Source organism: Nannochloropsis gaditana, assembly GCF_000240725.1.
Source record: "Nannochloropsis gaditana CCMP526 unplaced genomic scaffold scaffold198, whole genome shotgun sequence".
Classification (NCBI taxonomy): Eukaryota; class Eustigmatophyceae; order Eustigmatales; family Monodopsidaceae; genus Microchloropsis; species Microchloropsis gaditana.
The window spans coordinates 1-11,122 of record NW_005803755.1 but is presented as its reverse complement, the minus strand read 5'-3'; the positions used below and the strand labels follow the sequence as shown (position 1 = coordinate 11,122).

The window sequence follows — 11,122 nt, the reverse complement described above, 5'->3', positions numbered from 1 at the left end:
CTGGTGCCTGAGTGTGCGGCCGACTGGGACAGCGAGCCCCCGGTCTTTGATGCAACCTTGCTAGATGTCGTTTTCGAGGACGGTGCGGAAGGAACGTAAATGCCACAGGATGGAGCATGAGCTAGTCGGTTTTCATGTGGAATGAAACAATTGAACTGTAAGTAGATTGAACGCTTTTGAGGCAAGTCCGGATTTTATTTATTTTGAACGAATTCTCGGCTTTGTCGGTCGCTCACCCACACAGTCAAAGCTATGCGCTGTCCACCCTTTTTATAAGAGGGTAGGACCTCGTGGAGGACAGCTCCGCTGTCGAAGAGGACCAGACGCCCCCCCCGTGGCGCCACGTCTCGCGGCATAACGCCGAGAGACCCGCTCACCTTGTCGTCGCTCTTTGCCCGATCTGATTCTAAAGAGACCGGTAGTGCAGTAATGCCATGGTCTCCACATATCTCGTAGGCATGGGCTTTGGGTTTACTTCTGTCTTGACTTATCCTTCTTGAGCCAGAGGTAGTTGTCGCAGGAAGCTCGCCAAGACCGCTAGGCTTGTCATGCATCCCTCCCTGGGCAAGAGCGGAAGGCAGATAGCATCGCAAACATCCACCAGACAGATCTGCATCCCAATCTTTGTCATTCAAGTAAAGAATAGCCGTGATCGTTCTCTCACGGTAGGCGCGCGCACGGAGCCAAGCATTAAGTCCCAGTGTCCATACACTCTCTGTAGAAGCATCCAGGTGCGGTGCATAAAAAGCTTGGCCGTCCCCAGCATAGCACGCTAGTTGCGCCGCAGACTGCACAAATAAGACACTCTTACTGTACTCGGGGGTCCTTGAGAATTCATGCGCCAGACCTTTCAACAAGGCCACTGCGTGCTTCAGGCCCGGACCAGTCCCCGCCTCTTCCCCTGTCACCCATGTAACGGAGTCAAGCCGCACGCTGCTGTCGTCATTTGCGTTCACTGCAAACGCACCATCACCTTGTCGTAGTAAGGCCTTGACATCATTTTGGGCGGCGAGAAGCTCCTGATCGCTCATTACCGGATCTATAACTACTACGTGCCCCCTCCGAAGGGCGCGTGCTATGGCAGCAAACGCAATGGGAAAGGGCCGTCCATTGCGCACATGCTCGTAAGCTGCCTCACATGCTGGATTGGAGCACACTGCTTCGCTCTGAGCGGACATCACGAGCGTCCCCATGGTCGCACCGGCAACTGCCAGCATGGCGGCAGCCTCGGCTCCCTGACAAAAAACAAAATAACGAGAGGAGAGTCGTGCAGATAAATAACAAAGGAAAGTGTTGGGTAAGTGTTCAAATAAAAATGTACATATAGATCATAGGAAAAAAGTATTTTAAATGTATCTACTTATTCTTTGGTCTTTGAATGTGGGGTGAAAAGAGTTTTTCATGTTGGCAAATTAGGCGTCACGGTAGGATGCTCAGCATCTTATGAGGGGAACGTACATGCTTTGAGGTGGCGCGGCGGACGGAAGCAAGAAGCATCTACGATTTATGATGTATTTATACTTTTAAGTTCACGAATTTCGAACGGTGTCAAGTGGTTATTGAACATTCGTGCGGTTATTAGCGTTCCGACGTGAATCGGCGAGCAAGAACGACGACGGCGAAAGCATGGTACGTGGCGGGTTTTGACGTGCAATGAATTGCCATAGGAATATAATTAATCCACTTGCTGTTTCTTCCTGTTCCCACATTCCGCGCACTAATCTGCGCGATTCTGCAGGGTACTTTATGAAAATTAACTTTTCATTTTCCGCCAATGAAAGAACGTGACATTGGCCGAGAGAGTGGGCAAATAACTGCAACGACATTGCCAAATCTGCCCGCTGCTGTTCTTTATGAACTTTGTGCCTATCTTTGGCCAAGAGACATTTCATACTTGGTCAGCACGGCCCGTAATCTAGCTTTCAAGGACGAAAATGGCAGAAGCAATCTTGTGGGCAATGGACTGTCATTTTTTCGGCCCACCAAGCCTCTTCCTGCGGCTGTAGTAGAGGACCTAATTGCCCGTCATCTACCGCCCTGTCGAGCACTCCAAATTCTGGATCTCTCTTCAGCAGAACTCACTCCTAGTATCCTGCTTACTTTAGGAAGGCTTGCTGCAGTAAATGGTGTATTTCAGTGCGTATCGTCTCTGAGTTTATGGGATAACAATCTCGGAAGTGAGGGCTGTCTTGCTTTGGCCGAGGCACTCGGACAAGGAGGCTTTCATTCTCACCTACGAGGTATCTACATTCGGGCCAATCAAATTACGTGTGATAGTGACGACGATGTTGGCATGGCAATAGACGAAGCGATAGGCAGGCTCGCTGTCGGGGGCGCTCGAGATTCTGTAGGTGTTCTTTGCCAGGTGTTGAAAACAGGTGTGCCTAGCGCTCTCTTGACGTCCCTGAGCCTCGCACAAAACAATCTGGGGCACTTGTCGGCTATGTACATCGGCGATGCCCTCGCAGCCCCAGCTCTTAAACGGTTGCGAAAACTAGATTTGCACTTGAATCGATTAGGTGATCGGGGCGTGGCCTCATTGGCGGAAGGGATATCTGCCGGTGGAGGGATGCCGTGTCTGGACGAATTGTACCTAGGCTATAATAAGATTGGAGACGCAGGAGCAAGAGCCGTAGCTGGCTGTTTGGAGGGCATGGTGGTTCTGCGGGAGCTAGACTTAGCGTCCAACGCCATAGGAAACGAAGGGGCACTCGCCTTCGCCATGCATCTGTCAGATGGAGGCCGTGACGAAGAGAGGATAAGTCACGTTCGTCCAAGATTGCTCCTAGAAACTTTAGATTTGAAGGAGAATAGGATCGGTGATGATGGAGCTTGTGCATTCAGGGACTTTTTAGCCTGCGCTGGAGAGCATGAGTCTGGCATGGGGGGCGGGCGAACGGAGGAGGAAAAGATTGGATTGTACTGCCCCAAGCTCCTCAACATCTTCCTCGATCAGAACCGAGCCATTCGTGCACGAGGTCGCAACGCTTTGCAAGTCCTCCAAACAACAAGAGGCATACGATGCATGGAGGGGGCAGACTGGTGAGATGTGGCAGGTTGTTGAGCGGCAGCAGGGGGACAGAGGCCATATGCACTCACATTTTCAGCGAAATAAGTCGTATGAGCTGCTATATACGGAACCACGTTGCCCTTCAAAATTACGACATCGAACGTGGGGCAAAGTCACACAGTTTGTTTAATTTTTACAGTCGACTTCACATGTCATCACGTTCAAAAATGGTCTATTGGCCAGACCAAGTGTGCAACGTTAGCTCCCTCCTGAGCTCTGTACCGCGCTATGAACGTTTGCCATTCCTCAGAAGTTAGCTTGTCTGCAAGGGGCTTGTACATCCATCCTGGATCCGTCTCCCCTTCCTCGACGCACAAGCCTGTCATAGCATCCTTCTCGACGAGAACAGCAGGTATGCACAGCTCTATTTCGTCCGTAGAAGACGCACCATCAAGAGTCGATGTAGCGGAAGATTTTGCGACTGCGTTGATTACGTCGCGGATGATGGCTACGATGTCCTCGCCGACAGAGACGCGCATATCCACCAGCATCATGGAGCCGTCGACTCGACGCCGCAAAGAGCAGTATGCAAGCAGCTTTCCGCTTTTCGCCCGTACGCCCCAAACGTCCGTGTGAGGTGCCGCCAGGACCTCGTTTCTAGTCCACGCAAGGAAGTAAGGAACGTCCCGTGCAATGACTTCAACGACTGCAGATGGGAGGACAGCCATTTCTTGGAGCACCTCCGCGCTGTTGCTCGCATCGAAATCCAAGCACTGCACGCTAACGCCCTCGGCCTGCTCCATCAGCGTGCTTTTCAACCAGACATGCACCCATCGTGTGGACACCGGTACATATCCCATCCCGGCGTACATCGAAACTAACGATGGAGAACAATGCAACATGCTCAGACTGGGTTTAGGAGATACCAAAGATGCCGCTGTGGCCAGCACATTTTGAACAAGACGCTGGGCTAAGCCTTTCCCTCGCTGCCGTGGTGCGACGCAGACTTCAGCAACCCCTGCCGCCCATCCTCCCGTAGAAAGGGGCCGCAACACTAGGCGTGCTGAGCCCACTATTTCATTTTGCGCGTCATCCTCCATGATAACTCGAATACATGCCTTGTCATGCGAATACGGGTCATTACGAAAGTGTCGCAGGAAGTGATCTCGAGTGGGTGGAACGGGTTTCTTAAAGGCAAAGCTGCCTGCCACGAACGTTGCCCATGCCTGGACCTCCTCTTCAGACACCAGGCCTCGAGGGGGGAGCAAAGAGGGTGACAGAGGGGCTGACATGTCGGCGGATGTGTTTCAAAAGTCTTTACAGCCGTAAAATAAATGAAGATGAATTTGCTATACTCCTCTGAAGGGCTTTTACGCGGCTGACTGTCTGTCCTATCATCATGTTTGACATATCCAAGACAGTTCCCGAGAAACGCATTGGCCTGTTTTCAGGTTGGGTTCGTGTGGAGAGAAATTAGCGGGCAGGGTGAAAAATCTCTCCTCACATCTGTTGGATTTCGATTTTGTCGGCGTAGTACCGCAGGCAATTAGTGTAATATTGTAGGAGCGTTCACAAGCATGGACTACATGACCCATGTTACCCCCTCCGTGAAACCAAGTTGTGCAGTGATGCGCGCGACACGAGACAGTGGAGGCCTGTGATCACATGGAATGCAAAAGTATAAAAATGAAACTGAAGCCAAAGGGGTTTCTAGGCCAGGAACCCATCCCGCACCATTATGTGCGACACACTGCTCCTGTGAACCCTTGACCAATAGGATGTCCCTTCGGGGTCCTGGTCCCCGTGGGGACTCGAACCTGAACTGGAATCTACCACTCTCTAACGCTCTCCGTCATCCCCGCGCGGGCGGGGCCTGGGAGAGGACCGAAATTCGCTGAGCTATGGCTCCAGAAACGCATTACGAAATGGGTTCCTCATCTTTAAAAACGCTCTATCGAAAGGTAATGTATAATTTAGGTTTTATACGATTAGACGCTGGAGGGATGAAGGCTTACGGACGATGCTTTGTTAGGAATTCACTCCACGATAAAGAAAGAGAGGTGTCTATGCATTATTGCCTTGACCCTTCAAGCGAGGCGATGTCAAAGCAACCCGTCAAGAGGGGTTGAAGAGAGTAATAACAGGGTCCCGAAGCAAGCTGAGCATATAGCTTGGTAGGCATGCTTACAAACTGTCATTGGCTCAGTATCGGGATGCTCATCTTTTCATACCTGGAACGTGCGATTAGTGGCAGGAATGTCGGGCAAGGCTAAATAACAGGCATTGCGTGATGCAAGGACACATTTCAATAAAATCCCACTACCATTTATGTGATCAACCCGCTCACTCAACCATGCAGCAAATTGTCGGATCATTGCAAGATAAGGCCTGGTAAATTTTGTTAAATCTTAACTACCTGGAGAAGCGCACTTGCTTCATATTTAGCGCACGCCAATATTTGTTCCTCATTTTCAAACCCCATCATACTCATCTCCAGAGCGCTAAAACACCAGCAAGTCGCGCGTCCTCTTCGATCCTGACTATCATGTCAGCTGAGACAAGGGGCGATGGAACGACACGAAATTTAGCCCGTGAATTCAAGCGCGCTTACCTCTCCTCGTACAATCTCGCGCAAACTGGGCTGTGGGCTACTGTGTTGGCTTTGACCCTATCTGCCTTGTTTTCAAATGTGCACGACTATGGCGGTGTCTGGGCTGCTGCGGGTCCTGCGGCAAAATTGGCTGTTGGTGAGTGTGGGGCACCTTGGTCGGTGGACCCGTCGTGGAGGGAGCAAGTTGACTCGCTTGCCCCAGATGAGTTTTTTGGTCGCTGGTTGATTAAGTGAGAAAGCGGGCAGATTCTAAGAGTTTGGCAATTTTCTCTGCTCATTTGCCTGTCTGAATGCTTTGATGACGGTCGTACTACCGTGGCCTTGTCGCGTCAATATGCGCCGCAAGCGTTGCTGGTGCCCCGACGCGAGCCGGTACCGAGGCTCCTTTGAGGCGTCTTAATCACAACTCATGTCGCTTTTATTATCACTTATGCCCCACTTCTACCGGGACTAGCTGGGGCTTGGTTGGAGCTGGTGCACGTGGCCCTTGGCTTGGCCGGAGGCAGCGTCTCCTCCGCGTTCTGGCAGAACTTCGGGCGGACATTCGTCCTGTTCGCGATCGTGGACTCTTTCCAGACCCCGCGGACAGTGGCTTGGCTCCCAGCCCTGCTGGTTGCTTGGTCATGCGGCGAGCTGGTCCGGTGAGAAGGAGGATAAATGGGAAGAAGGCCAGTGAGTTGAAGGAGCTCTCAGTCGCGATCGAGCCTCCTCTACGGCCTCTAATGCATGCCTCACATTGCTGGATCATGTCTTTCCCTGTGTGCGCCGCTCTTCTTCCCCCCCTAGCTACCCCTTCTACCTCATGGGCAGTAATGCCCCGCCTGCCCTCGTCTGGCTCCGTTACTCGGCCTTCCTCCTCCTGTACCCGGTCGGTATGGCCTCGGAGGTGGCGCTGCTCTTCCTCACCCTCACGGAGGCGCGAGAGGCTGTCGCGAGGGAAGATAAATTCTGCCTCCGATTGCCAGGCAAAGGCGCAAGTTGGCGGATACTGAATTTTTATTACTTCGTAAGTGGAGGAGAGCTGCGGAGGGCGGAGGGAAAGGAGGACATCGGTTGCGGACGATAACGCGCGGAATCCTGTCAGGTTTATGTCCTTGCAATGCATTGTAATCGCTTATTAATCCAATTCATGCCGTTATTTCATCAAATTCCTCACCTTATACTCTCGGGTCAATAGCTTCTATTCGGGCTGTTGGTGCTCTACCCCTTTGCCATTCCCTACATGTACAGTTACATGCTTCGACAGCGTAGGAAACGACTTAATGTCACAGGAAGGGAAGATGCTATAACAAGGATGTCAGGAGCAGCCAAATTGCCGGCTGAGATGGTTTCGAGCAGCAAAAAAAGCCGAAAAGCAGATTGATTGCTTCAGTATTGACAGCAGAAGGAATTTGTGAAGAGGTGCTTGGATCTACGAACGATCTAGCGTATCAGTTAAGAAAAAAAAGCGGGTCTTTACCCCCCATAACAACAAAGGTGGCAGAATGGAGGGAAGGATTGCTAAGGGTTGCCAAGGCTCGACATCTTCGGTCGAATGGTTCAGCGTTCGGCCCCTTGAGGGAAACGTGTACGTTCTTGGCGCTCACGACATGCAAACATGAGATTACGTTATGAATATGCCAGTCCTTGCTTAAAACTAGTGTTCTCGAATGGGGAATAGAATTGTATAAATCAATATAAGTGGACGTTTTACTGTTCTTTTCCAGGGGTTGTTCTTTCCCTGAATCTCTTTTTGTAGATCTGATAATCAATAAAGACCTGGAAAAAGCTAAAGAAACAAATCAAATATAATGATTTTGCACTTTTAATGTCAAGATTGGTATCGACTGGCTTTCAGGGTTTTTGGAAAAGAGCGCATCGACATAACTGCGACAGCAATTAGTATCAACAGTTCATTGACTTCTGCCGTTCACAAAGGAGATGAGATTTTCGCAGGCATGAATGTAAAAATGTTCGAGTAATGAAGACACTCACAGCACAAATATCAGCCTTTTTGCCAAAGCATCCTTACGCGCCATCAACCTTAGCTCTCGTAGATTTCCTTGTCGTGACCAACTTTGCACGTGCTTTCTTTCAGTGTTGAAGTGTTCCTCTCATCTCCGTCGCTCAGCGGCTGATCTCAGCCGAGGCTCTCGGGTATATGCATGTCCAAGGCGCCGAAAAATGCTATCCTTATATAAGTCAGCACCTGGCGCGATAACATGAATGATTAAAATACTATTGCCACATTTCCTGGAGATCCTATGATCCTCTGGAGTCGTGAGGTCTCGACCTTGTCTATTCAGAACATAATGCTTAGGTCCGACGTCTCCAGAACAGCAAAGGAAAGTATCTTTATAAGGCTAATTGCAGTATACTCACCAGTTACATCAACCATTCACTACTGATGTCGCGCCACGATTTGTTGGATTGGTTCTTTATCAATACTTAGTGTCCATTCACATGTGGCTTCTGGAGAACACGAAATTGGGAAGATGAGTTGTGCGCCGCTTACCTCCTCTTTCTCCGAGCTCCGTCCTACCTGGAGGGAAACACAATTGAGGAAGCATACCTGCTCGTGTGATTTGTTTCCACACAACAATCATGTAGTATCTAGAAAGCTGAAGATCAGGCCTCGCACCACACTCACCTTCTTCTACACTTCGTTCTCGTTTCTCACAGCAGTGCCTGATATCCTTCTCTATATCACCATTAAGAATGAGTTGCAAGACATGCCTTGGCAAATTTTTCGGTATTCTCGGGAGTAACATATTCTTTGTTGCTCTTGTAGCCATGGTAGCTGCTGTTTTCACGCAACGCTGGGCTGTCTCAAGCCAGCGCGACGTGTCTGTGGCCGGCATGCCTACGAACGCGGATCTTCAGTTCGGTATCTTCGACATGTCAGCGCGAGTCATGCAGGAAGGAAAAGTGCAGTGGAGCCAATATTCTTATACGTGGTGCAATGCGAAGGAGACCACGGACGATGGAGTAAGGGCAAAAGCGGGATATTAGGGGGAGAACTATGTATTGTACTTGCATGCACAGAATGACCTCTGTTCCATGATTCATTTTACGCATGTTTTTTGGCTCCCGTTTACTCAGGCTCCTTGGACAAACGAGCGGATGTATTGCAACCTTCTGCTCACAGCACAAGCCTGCAGCATCATCTCCCTGGCCACGGGTTTGACAGCCGGTGTCATCGCCGCTTTCCTCTCTGCCGGCGTCATCGTCAACAAGCGCTTCCGAGAAATCGCCTGCGCCTCATCATTCTTTATGCTGGTACAGTTCACGTCTGCCCTCCTCACCTTCGCCTGCTGGTTTGGCATCAACACCAAAATCAACAACGACCTTGACAAGGCCTTCCCCGGTATCTTCGTCCGTCCCTCTTACTCTGCCTTCCTGGCCGTCATTTGCGCCGGCCTGGTCCTCCTGGGATTTATCACCACCTCGGCCCTGGGTGGCTGCGGCAAAACGGCGGCCCGAAAGGTAGCGGAGGAGGAGGAAGAGAGCGAAGACGAGGAGGAGGGGCGTGCAGCACATGCCCCCCGACAGGCGCGGGACAAGAAGGCGAAGGCGGGGGCGCCCCAGCCTGGCGCCCAACGCGCGGCGCATGCACAGGCCGCGGGTGGGGAGGAGATGAAGGAGTCCCAGTAGGACGGCGAGGCACAGGGAGACTGGGTGGGAGGATATGGGCCGCGAGCAAGGGGAAGAATGGCATTCGAGTGGGCTGGGGCGTCACACAGGAGGTCATTCTGGGAGTGGGAGCTGGAGAGAGGGAGTTCGTTCTTGGGAGCCGGGATATTAAGTCACGGAGGACATAAGGGCTCGGGATGGGGAATGGAAAGCACTGTATTTGGCTGTACGGGCTTGAATGTGCGTGTTTGGGAATGGGAGAGAAGAAGCAAAGCCGGCGTGAAAAGACCTGGGTCCACGCGAACGGTCGAACAAAGTCTATGGGGTTGCAGCAACTGCAGCTGCAGGGAGGGATGTTCAAAGGGATGCTTGAAGGGATGCTCAAAGGGATGTTCAAAGAAAAAATAAAGTTGTCGTAAACATACATCCTGTGAGCATTGGGGTACTGTCGACCGAGTGTGATGGACGTGGTGACCAAGAGTCCTCGACTGATTGCTTTGATGCAGTACTTACATTAATCTCATCGTGACCCACACCCTACTGATGCAACGCCTTGGTTTCGCGCTTCGCAATGCGGTAACGCGAGTTTCCTCTCCCAGTGATTTGAAGTCGCGACAGTATCGACGAGCCATATCGCGGAGCCCCCTTTCAGCGCTGCCATGCACCGCACTTTTAGCGGCGTTCACCCGCCCCACCGCGCGCCGGTTAGTCCCTCCCAAGTCATGTGCCTGGGAACCGCCTCCTCCACTTGAACGGATTCTCTCGCCGCCGCCAACCCGACGGCCACGGCCCCCCCCATGCCCCGCTCGCTGCCACGCACTAAGGCGGCCACAAGCCCAGCCACGAACGTGTCGCCTGCACCTGTACAGTTTACCATCCTCTCCACCGGTGTCGCACCCGGTACAGCAAAATATCGCATCTCGATAGCTCCCCTCTTTGCCTTCGCCCCCCTACGCCCTCCTGGTCCCCCCTCCTGCGCTGCCTCCCCCCCGTCCTCCCTTCGACAGGACGCCCACACGAGACCTCGGGGTCCCATCGTGACCAGTACGTGCTTCTCTCCCATCCATCCAGGGCTTGCGCTTGAATTTTCTCCCTCCTTCTCTCTGCCTACGCTCCTTTCCCCCTCGTCCGCCATGGCCCCCAGGACAACCTCCACGTCGGCCTGCAGCCGTGTGACTACCTCCCTCTCCACCCGCTCTCCGGAGCTCCTCTTTCCAAACACAGCGACCACGTCCTGCTCGAGCCTTTCCCACGCCATATCGCCCTCTGTCGCACCCTCCCTTCTTCCCTCCCGGATCGAGTGTGCAAGCCTCCCGAGCTCCTTCAGGTTGGGCGTGATCAGGCTCGTGTGGTGGAGGGCGCCTGCCTGCAATGGGAGGCATGCCTTGCTTACGGACGTGGGCTCGAAGAGGAGAGGTAGCCCCCGCGAGGCGCAGGCGTGCGCAAGGGCTTTGAAGGCGGCGATGGAAAGGTTTCCGTCGCTAACGACTAGCAGAGGGGCAGCGTGAGGACCCAGAGAGGCCTGGGGAGCGCCGGCAGGGGGCTCCATTTCCCCTCCTTTCCGGGCCTCGGCCAAGGCCGCCGCTGTCTCTAGGCCCGCCACCACCCTCTCCGGCGTGAGGTAATCGCGGAAGATGGCCATGTCCGCCACGGCGGCCACCAGCTCCCCCCCCCCGTCCAAGGCGACGAGACAACTCGCGGTCCGGTGCCCGGGCCCGGGGGCCTGATAGAGGATCACGTCCTCGTGCCCGCACTCCAACAGCAGCGGGGGGGCCAAGGCACGGAGGGAGGAGGCGAGCGCGGCGCCAGCGGGGTCCTGGGCGACCACCGAGAGGAAGGCGGTGGGCACCCCCGAGGCGAGCCAAGCCCTCCGCCACATTGCGGGCCAC

The 11,122-nt window shown here is 53.0% G+C and overlaps 2 protein-coding genes across 2 annotated transcripts; one reads left to right on the top strand and one right to left on the bottom strand.

The window, feature by feature from the left end:
• Positions 1-251: 251 nt before the first annotated feature.
• On the bottom strand, positions 252-1,238 carry NGA_2103610 (egl nine 1-like protein; the record flags this gene model as incomplete). Its single annotated transcript, XM_005855431.1, has 1 exon — positions 252-1,238. A coding segment is annotated over one exon (987 nt), but the record flags the coding sequence as incomplete, so codon positions are not given.
• Positions 1,239-1,746: 508 nt separating this feature from the next.
• Positions 1,747-3,175, top strand: NGA_2066510 (uncharacterized protein). Its single transcript, XM_005855430.1, has one exon. It carries the CDS (start codon positions 1,775-1,777, stop codon positions 3,044-3,046), a length of 1,272 nt encoding a protein of 423 aa, XP_005855492.1. The 5' UTR covers positions 1,747-1,774; the 3' UTR covers positions 3,047-3,175.
• Positions 3,176-11,122: the final 7,947 nt, after the last annotated feature.

Bases quoted from the DNA above. Each gene is read 5' to 3' on its own strand.
- NGA_2066510 (XM_005855430.1), top strand. From the start codon at position 1,775: ATGAAAGAACGTGACATTGGCCGAGAGAGTGGGCAAATAACTGCAACG.